The sequence below is a fragment of the Hyla sarda genome, chromosome 9 (assembly GCF_029499605.1).
Source record: "Hyla sarda isolate aHylSar1 chromosome 9, aHylSar1.hap1, whole genome shotgun sequence".
Lineage (NCBI taxonomy): Eukaryota > Metazoa > Chordata > Amphibia > Anura > Hylidae > Hyla > Hyla sarda.
The window spans coordinates 100,158,970-100,181,718 of record NC_079197.1 but is presented as its reverse complement, the minus strand read 5'-3'; the positions used below and the strand labels follow the sequence as shown (position 1 = coordinate 100,181,718).

The window sequence follows — 22,749 nt, the reverse complement described above, 5'->3', positions numbered from 1 at the left end:
GGAATTTCAGAAGAATAACATGTAAGAAATAGAGATAGGTTAAGGCTATTTTTACATGTTATTTTTTATTATTGTGTTCTATTGAAACATAAAACGGAATGGCTGTTTGCTCACAAATAGGCTAGGTTCATATAAGACTTTTGAGCCTTATTGTGAGCCAAAAATAGGCTGCAAAAAACTAACCAGTAGCAAAGAAATTACTACAAATACCTGCTACCATCATCATTTTAATGGCTGTGAAATTAAAGTTTCCAGTTCATTGTTTCAGCCATTTACATAAAGAAACTAACTACAATTTTTGCAGCCCGCTTCCAGACATATTTTGGCAATAAACAATCCTGTTCTAGTCCTGCTCTGATACCACGTGACTGCCAATCTGACTTCTCATGGCATTTAAGAGACATCTTAGAGAAATTAATGGAGAAGTGATTTCAGGTCCACAGATCACACAATATGGCAGTGTTTCCTAACCAGGGTGCCTCCAGCTGTCCAGGCATGTTGGGAGTTGTAGTTTTGCAACAGCTGGAGGCACCCTGGTTGGAAAACACGGAACTATGGGATGAGGAAAATCAGATTGGCGGTCATATGCTGTCTGAGCAGGATCTGAACTGTACAGTGGTCCCTCAACATACGATGGTAATCTGTTCCAAACGGACCATTGTTTGTTGAAACCATCGCATGTTGAGGCATCCGTGCAATGTAAAGTATAGGACAGTGGTCTACAACCTGCGGACCTCCAGATGTTGCAAAACTACAACACCCAGCATGCCCGGACAGCCAACGGCTGTCCGGGCATTCTGGGTGTTGTAGTTTTGCAACATCTGGAGGTCCGCAGGTTGTAGACCACTGTTAGAGGAAGTTGTACTAACGTGTCCCCGCCGCTCCGGACAGTCACCACTCGCCACCGCTGCGCGGGATGTCGCTGTCCATCGCTGTCGCCGTGTCCCCTGTGGTGTCCCTGACGCTCCGGTAAGGCCTCTGCTTCCCCGGCATCCTCGCTTTCCGTCGCCGCCATCACGTCGCTCCTATTGGATGACCGGACGGCGTGCGCAGCGACGTGATGATGACGATGGAGAGCGCCGACGATGCAGGGGATCCCGAAGAGGACGCGCTGGAGCCCCGAGGACAGGTAAGTGATCGTCAGCGGACCACACGGGGCATCGTAAACGGCTATCCGGTGACAGCTGAAGCAGTCTGCGCTGCCGGATAGCCGTTTATGCGATGGCCCCGACATACAAAAGCATCGTATGTTGATGCTGCCTTCAACATGTGATGGCCTCTGAGAGGCCATCGCATGTTGAAATTATCGTATGTCGGGGCCATCGTAGGTCGAGGGGCCACTGTATATAAAAATGATGTGAAGGGCTGATTATTTCACCCCATAGGACATGTCCGCTTGGCCAGTCACTGGTTGAGGCGGGCTCCTGTGTAGACAACATGTCACAGTACCCTGCCAAGAGCAGCAGGGACCAGGAGTTGTTGAAAAGGCAACTGCGGGGGATCAGGGCAGAGGAGCCAATCAGATCGCTTCTTTCACGTTTCACAGGCCTCTTTAAAAATGAAAGAAGCAATCTTTTCCTCTAGACAGGTTTTGATAAATCTCCCCCTTCTTGGGTATATTAGGTGGCATTCCTTTCTTCAACCTTCTTTTCTTTCTTTTTTTATTTCCAGACATTTTTCATGTAAAAACAGCTAAGACTATATGAAGCACTGTCAGCAATTCTGTCAAAACAAAGCATGCACTATTTTCTTTCTCTGAAAAACTACCGGATCCCTGACGGACCCCATTCAGGACAATGGGATCCGCCAGACCCAGAGGAGTCAGTTGAGCTAAAAAAAAAAAAGAGCCGAACGGACCCAGAACAGAGCACAACATCAAAGTGAACTTAGCCTAAAAAGTGGCCAATCTTTTTTGCATTAAAAGTTCTCCACACATAGCTGCCTTTATTCCTCATGGCAACCAGAGCTTTCATTCTACCAGAGCAGTGTTTTCCAAACAGTGTGTCTCCAGCTGTTGCAAAACTACACCTCCCAGCATGCTGGCTGCACCAGAGCAATAAAGGGAATGAAAGCAGTGTCCTAACAGGTTGCCATGGGTAACACTTTTTATAACCTCCCAGCATGCCCCGGGTAGGAGAGCACTGTGACCCAAGTCTATAGCCTAGGCTGTATTACAAGTAGCGGGTTATTTTATCAGGCGTCACAATAAGCCGGTGACGTCATGAAGAGGGCGGGGCTCTGGAGAAATGTATCAGCCAATTATAGAGGCGGCAGAACCTAGCTGGCTGTGATTCGGGCGTTACTGTGGGGTGATGCGCGGGGCCCTTATTCTTCTTGGGTTGAATCCCAAAGCGGCCGCGTGGGGGCGCACGGCTCCAGGACTTAGCCTTCCCGTTTTCATTCAGCGCCGTGAGCGGTACGTGACGTACACGGAGAACATACGTACATACGTGTGGTGTATACATATATGTACCCGTATGTGGGTGTCCTGCAGCCGCCGTATCCTCACACACTGACACCCCACACGTGTGCCCTCCTTCTGCCGCCATCTTCCTCCTCCCTCCCTCTCCTCCCGCCCTCGCTGAGACAATCCGGGCCGGGCATTTGATGTTCCGTCAGGAAGGCGGCAGCGGCGGCGGAGCGCTGAGAGTACTGGGTGACAGGAGCGACATGTCCCGCTACACTGACTGGTTATATGGAGGGGTGGACCCCAGCCTGGCCGGCAATGGGGGCCCCGAGTGTGCTGCCTTCCTGCCCCGCACCCAGAGGCTTGTGGAGAGCATGGCCCTGCTGCTAGTGTCCGTGCTGGAGATCGGGCTGTCCCTGCGGAGGATAGTGCGGTGCGACCTGCCTGCTGTCACCGCCCGCCCGGACAGCCTAGGCAAGAACGTCCTGCTGGTGGCGCTGTGCCTCACCTTCGGGGTAGAAGTGGGCTTTAAATTTGCCACCAGAACTGTCATCTACTTGTTGAACCCCTGCCATGTCGTCACCATGCTACAGGTCAGTATGCCGCTGCCAGCCACATAATTGTACTACATGGCCGTAGCCCTGCTGCTGGGACTACTACTCTAAGCATGCAGCTGTCGGGAGATGCTGGGAGTTACAGTGTCACAGGAGACACAATCATGGCAGATGATCTGACATCTCCTGGGTGGGTGCAACAAGCGGTTTACCAGCGGCTTCTAACGATTATGTGGATATAGATAGCATGTGACGTACACAGCAGGAGACAATAGAGGTGGGGGAGGGCTGAGGCCCCAATATGTGGCCCTCTCCTACTAGATTGCCATGAAAGCTGTCACATCCGCCTCTAACCACTCTGTGGGCACATTGATGTCCCATCCAGCATTCATTGGCTCTATTTGGTCCAGAGCAGTGTTTCACAACCAGTGCGCCTCCAGCTGTTGCAAAACTACAACGTCAAGCTGTCTGGGCATGCTGGGAGTTGTAGTTTTCCGATAGCTGGAGGCATTTTGGTTGGGAAAACATGGGTCCAGAGAGGCCTCACAGCACCCATTAAAGGAAATCTGTCACCAAATCCCCCCCCGCACTAACCAGAGGTACTGGCTGGTAGTGTGGGGGACACTGATCAATATGATGCCTACCGTGCCCGGATCCGCCCTGCCGTTCGCCTGTTATCTTCATTATTCCAGATATGCAAATCATATTCTAACTAGCACGGGCGGGGTTACTACCGTCATCTGGCACTGTGACATCACCGCCGCTCGGCCCACAGCACTGCCTGGCTTATGCATATTCATACCCTCCCTCTGCATCTCCCTCTCCTCCCCGCTCTGTACAGGACTCCACTGCGCGTGTGCCGGCTTCTTGTGTACACCTGGAAGTGGCCTCAGGGCAGTGGAGTCACATACAGAGCAGGGAGGAGAGGGAGGGCGGGCATGAATATGCATAAGCCGGGCAGTGCTGTGGGCCGAGCGGCGGTGACGTCACAGTGCCAGATGAAGACAGTAACCTCGCCTGTGCCTGTTAGAACATGATGTGCATATCCGTCATTACGCACAGAGCGAACTCACTCTGTGCAGTAATGATAGCGTGGTGCCGCAGCAGGGATCCCAGGGGTTGCCAGCAGCGGGACCGCGGCGGTCTGACATCTTATCTTATGACTAGGGGCGGAGTACCCCTTTAAGGGGTTAAGCAAAATGGCAGAAATTATGAAACGGGGAACAGAGTTTTACCTGTGTTGAAAACAAAGATTTCTACCTGTAAGCCATTCTGGTTACCAGGAAATTGTTATGGTAACTGTCCAGTGTAAACAGGCCTTTACATCATTAAAGCAAAACTGTCACCAAACCCCCCCCCCCCCCCCCCCCCCCCCGTTATAAAGATAACGGCGGGGCGGATAGGGCATGGTAGGAAGCATATTGATCAGCGTCCCCGCACTACCAGTCAGTACTTCTGGTTAGTGCGGGGGGGGGGGGGGGGGGGGGGTAATTTGGTGACAGTTTTGCTTTAATGATGTAAAGGCCTGTTTACACTGGACAGTTACATAACAATTTCCTGATAACCAGAATGGCTTACAGGTAGAAATCTTTATTTTAAACACAGGTAAAGCTCTGTTCCCTGTTTCATAATTTCTGCCATTTTGTTTAACCCCTTAAAGGGATACTCCTCCCCTAGACATAAGATAAGATGTCAGATTGCCAGGGTCCCGCTGCTGGCAACCCCCGGTATCCCTGATGCGGCACCACGCTATCATTACTGATGGGCAGTACAGGGGCCGGAGCATCGTTACGTCACGGCTCCGCCCCTCCTGATGTCACGGCCCGCCCCTTCAATACAAGTCTATGGGCGGGGGCGTGGCAGTCGTCACGCCCCTGCCATAGACTTGCATTAAGGGGGCGGACCGTGATGTCACAAGGGGTGGAGCCGTGACGTCACGTTGTTCCGTCCCCTGTATCGCCCGTCATTACGCACAGAGCGAACTCGCACTGTGCAGTAATGATAGCGTGGTGCCGCAGCGGCGACCCCGGCAATCTGAGATGTCTAGGGGCGGAGTACCCCTTTAAGGATGCAGGGTTTTTCTGTTTTTGCATTTTCATTTTTTCCTCATCACCTAAAAATCATAACGCTTTCAATTTTGCCCATAAACTTCCATATTATGGCTTATTTTTTGTGCCACCAATTCTACTTTGCAGTGACAGTAGTAATTTTACCAAAAAATCCACGGCGAAACGGAAAAAAAATTCAATGTGCGACAAAATTGAAGAATAAATTTAATTTTGTAACTTTTGGGGGCTTCTGTTTCTATGCAGAACATTTTTCAGTAAAAATGACACCTTATCATTATTCTGTAGGTCCATACGGCTAAAATGATAAACTACTTATATAGGATTGATTTTGTCGTACTTCTGAAAAAAATCATAACTACATGCAGGAAAATTTATACGTTAAAAATTATCATCTTCTGACCCCTATAACTTTTATTTTTCCACGGACGGGCCGGTATGAGGGCTCATTTTTTTTGCTACGTGTTCTGGAGTTTTTATCGGTATCATTTTTCTTTTGATTGGATTTTTTATCGCTTTTTATAAAAATTTTTTCATGATATAAAAAGTGACCAAAAATACGCTATGTTGGACTTTGGAATTTTTTTAAGCGTACGCCATTGACCGTGCGGTTTAATTAATGATATATTTTTATAGTTCAGACATTTCTGCATGTGGGGATACCACATATGTTTATTTTAATTTACACTTTTTTTTCTATGGGAAAAGGGGGGTGATTCAAACTTTAATAGGGAAGGGGTTAAATGACCTTTAACTTCTTTAATTTTTTATTTTTTTTTTCACTTTTCACATTTTTTTTTTTTTTTGCAGTGTTATAGCTCCCATAGGGGGCTATAATACTGCCCACACTGATCTTTTACCCTGATCCCTGCAAAGCCATAGCTTTGCATGGATCAGGGCTCTAGGGGCTTGATTGCTCAAGCCTGTAGCTCAGGCTTGGAGCAATCAAATGCCAATCGGACATGACGGAGCAAGGTAAGGGGACCTCCGCTCGCTTCCTAGCTGATCGGGACATCACGATTTTATCGCGATAATCCCGATCAGACCGACTGAGCTGCCGGGAAGCGTTTACTTTCATTTTAGACGCGGTGATCAGCTTTGATCACCGCGTCTAAAGGGATGATAGCGTGCGGCACAACGATCGGTGCCGCACGCTATTAGCCCAAGGTCCTGGCTATCATTAACCGACGGGACCGACCCAGTGTGATGCGGGGTCATGGTGTGACCCCGTTTTAAATACCAGGACCGTGCGTACAGGTGCGCCCTACGTCCTTACGGAGTTAAGGAACGGAGAACCGATCAAGGTAGCTGCCGGATCCGTCACATAATATGTTAATATACAGTACTAAAACAAAATAAATTACCCAAAGGTCTGTCACAAGGCCGTAGTAGGTCTTGTCTATACTATCACTTTTTGTGCCTTTTGATTCATATGGAGTCATAAGTTTTCCTGTCGGATTAAAGTGAAATTTTAAGCCTAGAATATTGATTGTGATTCCAGCTCTTGGCATCCCTGCTGATCAGCTGAATGAAGGGCCGGTGCCTCCCCTCATTGACCAGTCACAGCCCCACACCTTTGTGATATGTGGGACTGAAGTTCTGTTCAGTCCAAGTTTTATGCCCTACTAGCTGAGTACCTAGCGTTGCCCATTTTTTTTCTACCATGTCCTTGTGGGGGAGGAAAAGCAACAAAGGAGGAAGCTTTTGTCCTCCTATCCATCCTTAAATCCTGACCCATATCCCCTCCTGATATCCCGTCCCCATATCCTGCCCCCGTATGTAATCCTCATTTCTAATCCTCAAATCCCGTCCTCAGGTAGGGATGCGTTGTGGTAAAGATATTGTAAGCGGAAAATAAAAGGGGGTGGCTTAAATGATAGGTGTGTCTTTGCAAGATGGGGCATGGAATGCGGGGAGGGGTGTGGCTTACCAGCCGGACTGACCCATTCACCAGGAGATGCAGAGCGGAGCTTGTGGAGTAAGGCATCAGAAGTCCTATATATTTGCATGGGACTTAAAACGAAAACCCCATCCTTCGCATATGAGGGTAGGTTAGGGGTTAATTTAACTATTTATACATTTTTATTTGACATAGAAGTAACATGTGACAAAGTATTATCGAAAAATCTCCAGCCATACGGAAGTTATGCTGGAACATGCATTCTCCATAGATTTGCATTGGACTTTAAACAAGAACCCCGACCCTCGCAAGTTGGGGTAGGTTAGGGTTAAATTACCTATCCTTTGTTTGTTGACATATAAGTAACATGTACCAAGTTTAAATCTGATGCTGGACAATACACACATTGATATATATATATATATATCAATCAATCTATATCAATCAATCTGTCAATCAATCAATCTCTCAACAGGAGAATACAGCAGCACACTGCTAGCACAAAGATATAGATGAAACATGAGTATATAGATAAAACATGAGTATATAGATAGAACATGAAAAGCTATACAGCTGTAGTGCAATAAATGAAATTATGAGGTACTTAGCTTGCAAATTTGGCGCCAAATAGCGTGGGTGTGTGTGTGTGTGTGTGTGTGTAATATATATATATATATATATATATATATATATATATATATATATATATAACATATTTCTCAAAATCATCGGTAGTTGCAGTATCTTGTAATACCTTTTTTATTGGACTAACAAGATTTTGTAGAGACAAGCTTTCGGGATTCCTCCCTTTATCAAGTCATTTTGCTTTTTGCATCACTGGACTAATACGGCTACTCCTAACTACTTTTATTTATATATATATATATATATATATATATATATATATATATATATATATTGTCTACAGTGGTGACTGGCTCCTTGACGGTGCACTGAATCACTTCCCATAGACTGTCAAGGCAGTGGTCCCCATTGCTGTCATTGAGGCCTAAACCTAAAGGGGTACTCCACCCCTAGACATCTTATCCCATTCCCTTCACTTATACATGTGTCTCTAGTCGTGCAAAAAACATATTTACGGTACTTAATCCCTTATCGGTGAGAGGCTAGGTTACCCCTGGGTTCCCTGTAACAGCAGAACACAACACTATGGAAAGTATTGCCGCTCCTAATTGTGCGTTGCGTGCCATATAGTGAAGCACATGAAAAGCATGCTTCTTCGCGGTCACTTAACGTGTTAGTTTTTTGGTTATGTGAGGCACTGCATGCATTGGTCTTTATTCTTACAGTAGAGAAGCAATTAATAACTTTTTGTGAATTGGGACATTTAAACTTGCTTTTTTTTTTTTTTTTCTCTAGTAGGAGTCGGAGTCGGTGCATTGTCTGCCGACTCCAGGTACCCAAAATTTTGTCCGATCTCGACTCCAACTCCACAGCCCTGGTTCCTGCAAAAAAGAAATAACACTCAGAGTATGATGAAAAACTCGCAGGAAAACATGTGAATTTTGCTTCACCAAAACCCGACCACTGAGCTGTCGGGAAATTACTCAAAACCAAGTGAATCCTACACTCATCATGGAACAGGGTCTGTTCCATGTTGGAGGCAGTAGTGCAGGGGCTGAGGGATTGATCGCACTGGGTCTCCCTTTTGAGACCCGATCCGATCAGAATTTATTAAGCAGGGGAGAGGGCGGCAGGCTCCGCTGCCCAGCTATGTACAGTGTACTTTTACTTTAATTTTAAAATTCCCAGTCGGGATCCCTGAATGGCTGGTACTGAGCCATTCAGAGCTCCTGGTGAGGTTTTCAAATAGAAGTGCTGCAGTAGGGAAAGATATAGAATCACTGTGCGGGGGGTGTATATGTCTGGCCCACCGCAGCGTTTCTATCTTGCCCCCTGCTGCGCCATAGGTCATGCTCTCCGCAGTGCATTTATATAGGTATTGTCCCCTGCGGCGCAATGATATGCCCCCTGCAGCACGTGTGTGTGTATATATATTTCCCCCCCGCATTGCTATCCTATGCCCCCGGCAGCACTATGAATGAAAAGTATTCTAACAGCAGCGCATCTGGCTGGGAAGCCAGCCGGCCCAATGCACTGCTGAAAGAATACTTGCCATTCATAGCGCTGCGGTGGCATCTGTATATATATATCCATATATCTGTCCCCCACAGTGCTTCTATAATCATATGCCTCCGCAAAGCTATGAATGAAAAATATTCTATCATCAGCGCATCGGGCCGGCCGGCTTCTCGGCCAGATGCTCCTGTTAGATTACTTTTCATTCATATGCTGCGGAGGCATATGATTATAGAAGCGCTGTGGGGGCCAGAGATACAGCATTATCTGGCCCCCACAGTGCTTCTGTGTACAAATACCGCTGCAGCGCTATGAAAGACGATTATTCTTTCAGCAGCGCATCGGGCCGGGAAGCCGATGCACTGCTAATAGAATAGTTTTCATGCATAGCGCTACCGAGGGCTTATGATAGTGCTGCGGAGGGAAAATATATATACACATGCACTGCGGGGGACAATATCTATATAAATGTGCTGCACGGGCACATGGTTGCGCTGTGGGAGACAATACCTATATAAATGTGTGGGGGAGCAAGACTTTTATATAGCGCAGCAGGGGCAAGATATATAGAAGTGCTGCAGGGGCCAGACCCCCCCCCCCTTCCAGCGATTCTATATATCTTTCCCCACCACGGCGCTTCTATTTGAAAACACTGCAAGGAGCCCTGAATAGCTCCTCAGTATCGGCCATTCAGGGCTCCCGGCTGGGAATTTAAAAATGAAAGTAAAATACATCGTACATCGCTGGGGAGGAGCATGCCGCCCGCTCCCCTGTTTAATAACTTCTGATCGGAGACCTGGTTTGATCATTCCCTCAGCCCTTGGACCACAACCCCCAACATGGAACAGACCCTGTTCCATGAAAGTGGTAGTAGTACAAGCACTAGTGTAGTCTGAATTTACTACATTAAAGACAGATGGCTGAGTGAACGCAGCCTTTCAACATGTTAGATTGTACAACTTTTTTAAAAAATTTTTTACCCATATATCTGAATATGTTCTGTGTTTGCTTCTCACTTTCCTATCTTTTATTGGATGTTTATACTTGTACTTTTTCTTTATATTTTTATTAATTTTGAATTAACTTAACATACAAGTAACAGTTACGGTCTACCTTCCCACCCGCACCAAAATAACAATCATGCCGCAGGACCGGCCATATAAAAAAGGGGTAGTCTGTAGTCCAGAATCATAGACTTCTATAAGTACTAATGTGAAGGGTATCCCCACCTGGAACAACACATTTAAAACCACACTACAGACATACCATACACACACACACACACTACAAAACACATTCTGGGAGCTCCCCAGTTATCATCATAACCACCCTAAGTCTGGGAGGACCCACGAACCCTGAGAATCAGCAGAAACATCCAACAACAACCACAGTGCCCAGACTTTGTCAAATGTTTTCGGGTATTTCCGACCTACATACAAGGCATGATATAAGGGAACATATTTGTTCACTAATGCTATCTACCTGGACCGGGGGGGGGGGGGTGGTGTAGAGACACATCCTTCCAGGCCATCACTATAACCTTGCGTGCAGAAAGCAAGAGGAAACGGATCAGTATGCGCCTGTCAGAGCCTGTCTCTAGCCCATTAATAACACCCAACAAACAAAGGTGAATTCTAAATGATCTGACAAGAATGTCATCACCTCTCTCCAGAAGGGTACAACACGAGCAAGTCCACACCGCATGCAGAAAGGGGCCTCTCTACTGCCCACACCTAAAACAGTCATCCGACCCCCGATACCCTCATGCGATGTAGTCTAACAGGAGTTTAATACAAATGGAGAATAAGCCTGGATTGAATAAGCATATCTCGGGCACTAACCACCGTAGGGTAATATGTCTTAACTACTTCCTTCCACATATCAACATAAAGACTAGGGATATCCTCAACTCACTTCAGCTTAGCCACAGCAAACTGGTCCGGGCCCACCGATTGCAGTAAAGCATAACTCTGAGTAAGAGGCCTAGCCAGGTCAGTGGTCCCCAGGAGCAGCTCCAATTCATTAAACACGGGTAACTTCCAATGAACCAAACTGCATAGACACAGCATGTTGCAATGGAAGATACCGGAAGTGGGCATCCTGAGAGACATTAAAACGGTCCCGAACATCGGCAAATGAAGGAAAGACACAAGTCATCTCCAAAAGAGTGCATGGTGAATTTGAGTCCCTTGGAGCTGCAAAATCCGTCCGCCTCCAACGCCCGCAGGTATCCCAAATGAGGATTGCGCCACAGGGGCGCTCTAGGAGATAACACCAGCTGAGGAAAGTGCCCAGAAACCACCGACCAGACAGCTGCCACCATCCTATTAGGAGCTAAGAAGAATGAAGAGGGAACATACCTGTACAATGTATTAGTAAGTGTCTCATAGGACCCCATGAGAGCCCCCGCCAAAGCCGTGAAGGTATTGGAGAGGTCCCGGTCGATCTACCAGGCCGCGTACACTAGCTGTGAGGCTAGAAAACGGTTAATTATTAGGAGCACCTAGTCCCCCAACAACACCCAAATCCCCCCCCCCCCCCCCCCCCCCGCATTGACGCCTGGAGCAGTGCCGGTCCCAATCTCGGAGGTCTATTCTACCAATAGAAGGATCTCAGAGCCGGACTAAGTTTAACAAAAAAAAAAAACCCTTAGGGGGAGTGATAGGTGACAAATGAAAAAGGTAGAGGAACTTCGGGAGGAAAATCAGTTTGAAAATGTTGACTCTACCTGCTAAGGATAAAAGGAAGGAATCCTACGCTTGTAAACGTGTGAGCGTATTACCAAGAAGAGGGTCTAAGTTAAGTGCCATAAACTTAAAGCGGGGCACAGCCTGCAACCCATTAGGTAATAACGAAGGTAAAAGTCCTACCCGGGACAAAGACATAATGGACGATTTGGCCAAGTTAACCTTTAGACCCGAGACATCCCCAAACCTTTCCAAAAGGCCAAACAGAGCATTGAGGGAGCCCCCCAAATAAACTAAGGTGGTGTCTGCATACAGAGATATCTTCTCGGTTAGGGAGTCCCTTAATAGAGTCAGAGGACCGGACTGCCACCACCAGAAGTTCTACAGCCAAAGCAAACCAAAAGGGAGATAGAGGGCACCCTTGCCTAGTGCCCCTGCCCAACGGGAATGATCCCGAAATCTCCAAATTGATGCGTACTCAGGCTCTAGGGGCTTTATACAGCAAACAAACCCACTTCCTAAACACAGGTCCAAAGCGGAGGACTCTCATCAGGCACCAAAGATAGCGCCACTCAACTGAGTCAAAGGCCTTTTATATACATCAAGGCTAACCACCTATCCAGGGGATCTGTCCTCCACCGCTGCGGAAATGTTAAGCTGGAGTCTTTTGACATTAACATCAGTCACCCTCCCTGGCATAAACCCAGTCTGATCAGGGTTAACCACAGAGGAAATGACCCCCTTAAGCCTGTTCGCCAGAAGTTTTAATATCTACGTTTAGGAGGGAAATGGGACGATAAGAGTCCGACAAAGTCTGATAATTTCCAGGCTTTGGAAGAACTATAATTAGGGCCTCTCTCATAGTCAGGCAGTGCCGCAGACTCAAAGGCTGTTGTATACAAACTAAGCAAGATAGGGATCAATTTCTCTTCATTCATCCTGTACCAGCCCCCCACCAACCCATCCAGCCCCGGAGTCTTCCCCGAGGGCAAATCTTTTATAACCCTTGACACCTCCTCAGCTGTCAATGGAGTCTCAAGACCAGAAAACTGAAGCGAGGTCAATGGGGGAAGGGGAGGTTCCCTCAGGAAGGATAGTACAGTTTCAGGGGCCACCTCAGAGGAGGAAGAATATAAGGAACTATAGAAGGAGGGAAATATCCCGTTAATCACCATAGGGTCAGAGCTAAGGGTCCCATCCTAAGTACATATACAGGGTATGGAGGCCACAGGCTCTCCCTAGAAAGGTAGGCCAACAGTTCTCCATTTTTGTCCCCAAATTCAAATATGGCCACCTCTCTTGCCACCATCTTCAAATGTACCCTATCCTTCTGTATAATCAAAAGACATCTGCGCCTTAGCCCACTCCCTTTCCACCTCCGGAGTAGGATCCCTCACCACCACAGCCTCAAGAACTCCTATTTCTGAATGTAGAGCCCGTTCTCGGGCTCCCAATTTCGCCCTACTGCCCGCAACCCCACCATAAATGTTCCCGAACAGTTGCTTTTGTAAGCATCCCATTGTATTAGAACATCTGGATGGGAGGCATTATGGGCCCAGTAGTCGAAGTGAGCAACCTCCAGGGCAAAAGGAATTTCCTCAGCCTGAAGCCACCCAGGATGCATTCTCCACAGGCAGGGAAGAGGGATGGGGACCTATAGACTAATTAAGGCAGAATGATCTGAGATCCCCCTATTTGTATAACACTTTGGCTGGTAATAGATCAGCCGAAGCAAAGGCAAGAACAATTCGAGAGAAGGACTTATGGACCAAGGAGTAAAAGGAGAAGACAGTCATCTGGATTTTTCTATCTCCAGAGGTCGGTAAGGTCCAGTTCCAAACGCGAAGAAACTAAAGCATATCATCCAGGGTCCGCAGCACTGGTGAGATTGAGCCGGGGGTCAGGAACAACATTAAAGTCTCCTATAAAAAGAACCGGTTCAGTAGGTAAGGTAGTCAGCATATCCGTAAGCGAATCCAATAAGGCCACATGAAAAGGAGGCACATACAAAGGGACTACAGTGAAGCAGAAGGAAGACAACGCACAATGTAAAATCACAAACCTACCAAAGTGGTCACAGGAAACCTTGGAGACTATCAAGGGCAGGGATTTAGACACCAAGACTGAGCCCCCTCTAGCTAGGGACAAATAAGAAGAATGGTAACCCTTCGCAACCCATGCCCTCTCAAGGGCCAACACCTTTTGACCCATGAGGTGAGTTTCCTGCAAACAAATATGTGTGTTTTAACAAAATCCAGTCATAATGCTCTCTTAAACTTGGAATTAAGGCCACAGACATTACAACTAAATACCTTAACCCTTTAACGACGCAGGACGTATATTTACGTCCTGCGCCGGCTCCCGCAATATGAAGCGGGATCGCGCCGCGATCCCGCATCATATCGCGTGGGTCCCGGCGCTAATCAACGGCCGGGACCCGCGGCTAATACCACACATCGCCGATCGCGGCGATGTGCGGTATTAACCCTTTAGAAGCGGCGGTCAAAGCTGACCGCCGCTTCTAAAGTGAAACTGAAAGTATCCCGGCTGCTCAGTCGGGCTGTTCGGGACCGCCGCGGTGAAACAGCTGATCGGACACCGGGAGGGCTCTTACCTGCCTCCTCGGTGTCCGATCGACGAATGACTGCTCCGTGCCTGAGATCCAGGCAGGAGCAGTCAAGCGCCGATAATGCTGATCACAGGCGTGTTAATGCACGCCAGTGATCAGCATAGGAGATCAGTGTGTGCAGTGTTATAGGTCCCTATGGGACCTATAACACTGCAAAAAAAAAGTAAAAAAAAAGTGTTAATAAAGGTCATTTAACCCCTTCCCTAATAAAAGTTTGAATCGCCCCCCTTTTCCCATAAATAAAATAAAACAGTGTAAAAAAAAATAAAAATAAACATATGTGGTATCGCCGCGTGCGTAAATGTCCGAACTATAAAAATATATCATTAATTAAGCCGTACGGTTAATGGCGTACGCGCAAAAAAATTCCAAAGTCCAAAAAAGCGTATTTTGGTAACTTTTTATAACATTAAAAAATGAATAAAAAGTGATCAAAAAGTCATATCAAAACAAAAATCATACCGTTAAAAACTTCAGATCACGGCGCAAAAAATGAGTCCTCATACCGCCCTGTACGTGGAAAAATAAAAAAGTTATAGGGGTCAGAAGATGAAATTTTTAAACGTAAAAATTTTCCTGCATGTAGTTATGATTTTTTCCAGAAGTGCGACAAAATCAAACCTATATAAGTAGGGTATCATTTTAACCGTATGGACCTACAGAATAATGATAAGGTGTAATTTTTACCGAAATATGCACTGCGTAGAAACGGAAGCCCCCAAAATTTACAAAATGGCATTTTTTTTCGATTTTGTCGCACAATGATTTTTTTTTCCGTTTCGCCGTGCATTTTTGGGTAAAATGACTAATGTCACTGCAAAGTAGAATTGGCAACGCAAAAAATAAGCCATAATATGGATTTTTAGGTGGAAAATTGAAAGGGTTATGATTTTTAAAAGGTAAGGAGGAAAAAACGAAAGTGCAAAAACGGAAAAACCCTGAGTCCTTAAGGGGTTAAGGGACCCCATCATGAAGCCGGTGAGAAGCACAAATAGGGCCTAACACATCATACCAGAACCAGTCAACTAGAGGAGCTCCCACGTACAACTAAACAACAAGGACAGACCACAAAGACACCACAGAACAGCAAAAACAGATAACAGATGAACATTCCCAAAACAAATCCCTGTCTAACACTAACTAAACCAGTGCAGACCTGCATCTCAAACAAGATAACCAAATCAGCCGAGTGCAGGAGCTACTTATACTCCACCAACCACCGCCTCCCCCCCACAGTAAACAAAGTTGAATTTTGTACTTTTTTTTTTTTTTTTGCCGTTCACCGTACGGGATCATTAACATTTTATTTTAATAGTTCGGACATTTACGCACGCGGCGATACCAATTATTCATAGCAATACCATGATTGCTAATACTGATCTGTTCTATGTATAGGACATAGAACAGATCAGTGTTTTCGGTGATGATCTGCTCTGGTCTGCTCGATCACAGACCAGAGCAGGAGACGCCGGGAGCCGGACGGAGGAAGGAGAGGGGACCTCCGTGCGGCGTTATGAATGATCGGATCCCCGCAGCAGCGCTGCGGGCGATCCGATCATTCATTCAAATTGCGCACTGCCGCAGATGCCGGGATCTGTATTGATCCCGGCACCTGAGGGGTTAATGGCGGACGCCCGCGAGATTGGGGGCGTCGGCCATTGCTGGCGGGTCCCTGGCTGCGATCAGCCGCGCATGACACGGGCATCGCTCCGATGCCCGCGGTTATGCACAGGACATAAATGTACGTCCTGGTGCGTTAAGTACCACCTCACCAGGACGTACATTTATGTCCTGTGTCCTTAAGGGGTTAAAAACCTTAGTTGGATCTGTATCCAGTTTTCTGTAAGTCAGTATCACTAAGCATATTCCATACCTCTCGTCTTTATAATTCCCGATCCAAGATGACCACAGAGCCACCTTAATCTGATGTTATTATAATATCAGAAAATTCTTCCAACTGTCTAATAGCTCTAAGGTGTTCCGTGGTCATGTTGGATCGTTTGTGTCTGTCTCTAAATTGAACAAGTCAGCCTCCATTCTATGCTGAAAGGCATCCATAAACTTAACCCTAGAATTGACAGGATAGAATGATTCATTAGTTATTTTTATGCGATCTGATGTAGCTATCAGCCTATCATTTGATACATGAGTTGCTTGAACCTCATTTAGCTCCATAAGGGCAATCTGATCTCTAAGCGACAAGTCCAATGGTATATCTAAAGTCCCAAAAGCATTGAGATCTGGGGAGATGGCTTGACCCATTTTCTTAAGGTAACTGTATTATCTTGAAAAAAAATGTCTCTTAACAGGTAGGGAACAAATCAATCTATTTGTCCCATTTGGTATCAAACATATTTGTAGGTGCAAAATTTAGTCCTTTTGGATAAGAGTCTTGCTCAATAGAGATTATTTTTGCTGACATGTTGTTGATTACAGTAAAATTATCACAGTCCATTACTTGGTATTCCTGGTGTAATATCTGTTCAGTTTCCTGTTACAATCTGTATTTCCTTCTCCTGAATTTCCTGCTGGCTCTACTGGTCTTTTTCTTTCTTTGGTTCGCTTCATTTTTTGTTACACTGCCTTGCGACCAGCCCAGTTGTTTGGAAAAGCACCTCTGTTTATAGGGGACTCCTGTGTGGTGTCTGAATCAGAAAAATCTTGAGAAGAATCCTGAGACTTGCTTTCTTGCGCCACCTCTAGAATCATATCCAAAAGGATAGGGGATAAAATGTCTGATCGCGGGGGTTCCGCCGCTGGGAACCGCCGCAATCTCTTCTGAAGTACCCCGTCATCTGGTGCATGTAGCGAACGTTGCTCCATGCCTAATGTTAGTCTTCTGTCACATGATATTGACAGAGACTCCTGTACACTTTCGATTTTGAGTTGGATCTCACATAGGACCCGCTCTTCACTTTTGGTAATAATTCTTATTAATTTAAAAGAGCATTCAGAGAATGCTGCTGTCCATTCCTTCTGCTGTTCATCATCCTATGCGAATGTGGGCATTTAAAGTATACGCAACCCCCTCATTTTTCTTTCAATGTAGTTACCGGAGGTGGTGAAATCCCACCAAACTTTGAGTTGGTCACTCATAATTACAATGCCACAGAGATGGGTTTTATTTGGACATACATTTATTGACAGATGAGTCCACCGGACATTTAAATTCAAAATTATACAGAAAAACTGTCTCTGGGAACTCCATTCTCCATGCTACTAGTAGTCATAAGACTCATACTATATATAACTTACCTTTGAGATGCGGGGCCAGACGTGTATGTTCAATGGAGGAATTGTTTAAAGGTATACTCCACCCCTAGACCTCTTATCCCCTATTCAAAGGATATTGGATAAGATGTCTGATTGCGGGGGTTCCGCCACTTGGGACCCCAGCCATCTCCCTGCTGCATCAGCGTTCGTTTAGAGCGGCGGGTCCAGTGCCGGAGGCTCTTGACATCACGGCTGTGCCTCGCTCGTGATGTCATGGTCACGCCCCCTCAATGAAAGTCTATAGGAGGTGGCACGATGGTTGTCACGCCCCCTCCCTTAGACTTACATTAAGGGGGGTGGCCGTGGCATCATGAGCGGGCGTGACTGTGATGTCACGAGCCTCCTCCCTGCATCACCAGTCATTTGGCACTAAGCGAAGTTCGCTCCGTGCATCGGATGTCTGAGGTGCCGCAGCCGAGATCGCAGGGGGTCCCCAGCGGCAGGATTATGTCTAATTATGTTGTTTACTGCCTTTAATCTACTATTTGTAAACAACAGTATGTAGTTTCCACCATTCGTAAATTAAAACGGAGGGTTGCGGAGCATGTAGCAGGCGCTCGGCTTGTGGGCGGTATTCACACATGCGCCTCTAGGAATTTCAGAGACGTTCACAGTGGAAGCTTTGCAGGTATGGGAGTCATCCCCATAGAGCAGTGATGGCGAACCTTTTTGAGCCCGAGTGCCCAAACCGTAATGCACGCCAACTTTTTTTCCCTCAAAGTGCCAGCACAGCAATTAAATCAGAATACACATTAGGGTTGGCAGTATAGTTCCCCCACATTAGGGTTGGCAGTATAGTTCCCCCACATTAGGGTTGGCAGTATAGTTCCCCCACATTAGGGTTGGCAGTATAGTTCCCCCACATTAGGGTTGGCAGTATAGTTCCCCCACAGACATACAGCCTCCAGCCATATACAGTGTATGGCTGGAGGCTGTATGTCTGGGTACTGCCCCACTTCAGTGTCCCGACCACCGCTCCTCTGGTCTGGCCATAGCATTAGGTCCCGAGAGCGGGGGAGCGGTGGTCGGAAAACCGAAGATGACGTCCCGCTGGTCACTTACCATGCGCGCGTCATTCTCGGTCCTCCTCCTTCTCCTCGATGCTCCGCTCTGCTTTTGGGCGTACGCACGGAAGGGCGGGGGGAATGGGGGGAGGCATTATATGTGAGGGGCACATAACGGGGGGGGGGGCATTATAAGTCAGGAACACATGTCAGGGGGCATTATATGTGGGGGGCAACTGTCATGTGCCCCTCACATATAATGCCCCCCTAACATAGGCTCCTAACTTATAATGCCCCACCCTGTCATGTGCCCCCCCTGTCATGTGATCCTAACTTAAACCCCCCCCGTTGTGTGTCCTTTTCTGTGCATTCCCGCCCGAGCAGCCCTCTCTGTTTTTACCTTTATCACAGGCAGCTCTATTCTTGCAAAGTGTGCGCCGCGGGGACGAGATCTCCGGGCGCCGTTGCGATGATGTGACGTCATCGCGCCGGCCTGCCGTGGATGGCGTCCCCGCGGCGCACACTCTGCATGAATAGAGCACCTTCTCACCGCTGCTGCCAAGACCTGACCCCGGGCACATTGTGCGGGTGGCTCCCGTTGGCTCTCCCGCTCCTGCCGCCCCGAGCATAGCGGAAGTTCAGGGAAGTCCAGCGCGGCGGAGCGCATCAAATGGCAACCATGGCCGCATGCCCACAGAGGGGGCTCGGCGTGCCACAGGTTCGCCATCACTGCCATAGAGCATGTGATGAAACTCGCTAGGAGTGGGGATAGATGTCGCAAGCTTCTCACCAGAGAAGCTTTTTGTGTATGTATATGTATGTACCTTAGGAGTATATGATTCTATATATTTTTGTATTTTAACTTTTTCAAGTTTTTCAATAGTCACACTATATTGTTTGAGAAACATATTATTATAGGGTTAACATGTTCAGTATGTGACTTGCATGGGGGGTAGGGAGTTGTCTTTGTATTTATTCGGCTTATTGTTTACACCCTAGACCTTGAGAGAGGCCGAATTTGTCGGTCTGTTCCTAATATTTTTGTACCCCTAGATGGTTTTTAATGGTAACCAAATAAAAGCCCTTAAGGGAAATCTGTCATCAGAATCACCCGCACTAAACCTGTTACACAGGCTTGTAGTGCGGGTGATCCTGATTAAAACGCTTCTTGCCTGGTTAAAAATGGTTCAGCGCTTCTTAAGATATCTATATTTTTAGTTTTCTGTTATTCCCTGGCTTGGGACTCAGTGGGAGGTGTCATCATCTGGGACTCGGCCACACGTCATTCTAGCTGGGCGGAGCTGTCGCCCGGCTCATGAATATTCATGAACTTAGACCGAGAAAGAAGAATTAGACCAGGAGGATAAGTTCATGAATATTCATGAGCCGGGTGACAGCTCCGCCCAGCTAGAATGACGTGTGGCTGAGTCCCAGATGATAAGACGTCCCACTGAGTCCCAAGCCAGGGAATAACAGAAAACTAAAAATATAGATATCTTAAGAAGCGCTGAACCATTTTTAACCAGGTAAGGAGCGTTTTAATCAGGAACACCCGCACTACAAGCCTGTGTAACAGGTTTAGTGCGGGCGATTCTGATGACAGATTTCCTTTAATGACGCAGTGATTTTTTTTTCTTTTTTTTCCCCTCCTTTTTGTGTTTTTAAAATCCATAACCAATTTTTTAAAATCAATTTTTCATCAATAGGGCTTGTCATTTGCGGGACTTAATGTATTTTTTAATGACATCACTCATTTTACCACAAAAATGTATGGTAACGCCCAAAAAAAAAAAAATTGGGGGGCAAAATTGTAAAAAAAAAAAAAAAAAAAACTAACGCCATAATGCAAATTTTAGGGGGTTGCGTTTTTACGTAGTGCACTTTTCGGTAAAATTAACACAATTATGTTTATTCTGTAGGTCCATAGAATTATGATACCCAATTTATATAGGTTTTGTTTTATTTAGCTAGTAGTAGGTTTAAAATTGGCCCCTTTTTGACCCCATAACCATTTTTTTTTCCCACATACGGTGCTATATGAGGGCTCATTTTTTGCGCCATGATCTGTAGTATTTAACTGTACCAATTTGCTTTTAATGGACTTTTTGATCACTTTATGGATTTTTTTTCTGCTGTGTGCAATTCTGGACTTTGGTATTTTTTTACGTTTACGCCATTTACCTTGCGTTTTAATTAACATTATATTTTGATCAGACATTTATGCACGTGGCGATACCACATATGTTTATTTTGTTATATATATAGTTTTTTTTAAACTCTCCTGCACTAGACACCAGGTTATAGTGCGGGTGACTGATGCGTGGCCTCGTACTGCTATACCTACCTGCAGTCCGGATCCCCGATCCTCCGAAGGTCCCCCTCTTCCAGCGCTGACTTGTGCTCTAGAGGTGGGCCCGCCAGCTGGATTTAAATATTATTATGCGCTGGTTACGTGAGCACTCGTACCTACTGAGCGCTCATGTGACCAATGCTAAGGAATATTTAAATCCAACTGGCGGGCCCACCTCCAGAGCGCAAGTCAGCGCTGGAAGAGGAGGACCTTTGGAGGAGCAGGGTTCCGGACTGCAGGTAGGGAGAGCAGTCCGAGACCCTGCATCGATCTCATGTTCACCCGCACTCTAACGCGGTGTATCTGGTTATAAGTGCGGGTGAACAGGTGAGCGTTTTCCTTTTAAACATGATTTTATTTATAATATGGGAAAAGGGGGGGGGGTGACTATAGGCTATAGCAACATAAAGAAGATCCGGCCGTCAGTTAAGGTGATCGGGTGATTGACCCACCGTGGTAGCGATCACCCATTGCAACCAGCTGGCAACTTTGGGTTGCCGGCTGTAGGTTCCGCGATCAGACTATTTGCTGCAGTCCCTGGCTGTTCATACCAGGTGGGGTGTGCATGGTACGGCACGGGATGGCATCACAATCCTGCTCTGTAGCTGCTAACCCCCCCCCCCCCCCTTCCCAGGATGTACCCATATGCCCTGGAGAAGGAAGGGGTTAATATTTTGGTTACCAAAGAAAAGCTTTTAAAAAGTTTGAAGAAGTTCCACACAGAGTGCTACAGATCTTTGCTCCCGGATCTGGGAGTATCCTATGTTCACGTTATGTACTTTGCCTGCGGCATCAATGCCCTGACGGCACCTTTTGAGTTCTCTGGGACTGTGGATTTCATAACCTAGAGCAGGTGAGCAGCCCTTCCTTTCTTTGTAGAACAGTATAGTATACGTCGGCCTCCTGCTTTTGGCAATATGCTGACAAATACGTCTGGTGAAAGTATAAACCTATCCTTACAGCAATGTAGAAATGTGTGTGAGGATATTGGGAAAGATATTTATAAAGACCTTTGCAGAGGAAAAGTTACCCATAGCAACCAATCTGCTATGGGCGACTTTTCCTTTTTACAGGCCTTGATAAATCTCCCACTTAGAATCTAAATTCCCTGCTGGCTCTGCAGTGTGACCAGCATTGGCAAGCTTGTCAGATTGAGTAGGAAAGACTGTTTTTCCAGCTGCTGCTCATTGAAATATAGAATGTATCGGTAGATCAGAACCATTTGGCCCATCTCGTCTGCCCAATATTCTAAATACTATGAATAGTCCCTGGCCCTATCTTATATAAACAATAGTTTTAGGTCTATCCCATGCAGGCTTAAAGGGGTACTCCGCCCCTAGACATCTTATCCCCTATCCAAAGGATAGGGGATAAGATGTCAGATCGTCGGGGTCCCGCTGCTGGGATCGCTACTGCGGCACCCCGCTATCATTACTGCACAGAGTGAGTTCGCTTTGCACGTAATGACGGGCAATACAGGGGCCGGAGCATCGTTGGGTCATGGCTCCGCCCCTCGTGATCTCACGGCCCCCCCCCTCAATACAAGTCTATGGGAGGGTGTGTGGCGGTCATCAAGCCCCCAACCATAGACTTGCATTAAGGGGGAGGGCCATGATGTCATGAGGGGCGGAGCCATGATGTAACGCTGCTCCGTCCCCTGTATCGCCCGTCATTGCGCACAGTGTGAACTCTCTCTGTGCAGTAATGATTAATGCACGGAATATCTGTATGTTGTCAGCCTGAAAGTTCACAGGTTATCAGTATCTGCTCTAAAAAATC

The 22,749-nt window shown here is 46.7% G+C and overlaps 1 protein-coding gene across 2 annotated transcripts in view; it reads left to right on the top strand.

The window, feature by feature from the left end:
* Nucleotides 1–879: 879 nt before the first annotated feature.
* Nucleotides 880–22,749, top strand: part of TMEM164 (transmembrane protein 164) — a 94,513-nt gene continuing 72,643 nt past the window's right edge. Inside the window, exon 1 of one of the 2 annotated variants that reach the window (XM_056539786.1) lies at nucleotides 880–2,416. Coding sequence is in view for 1 of the 2 variants with exons in the window: in XM_056539785.1 (XP_056395760.1) it covers nucleotides 2,608–3,000 (393 nt within the window). In the remaining variant the exon portion in view is untranslated. Of the gene's footprint in view, nucleotides 3,001–22,749 lie in introns of both variants that reach the window. The other variant, XM_056539785.1, reaches the window with a different exon arrangement.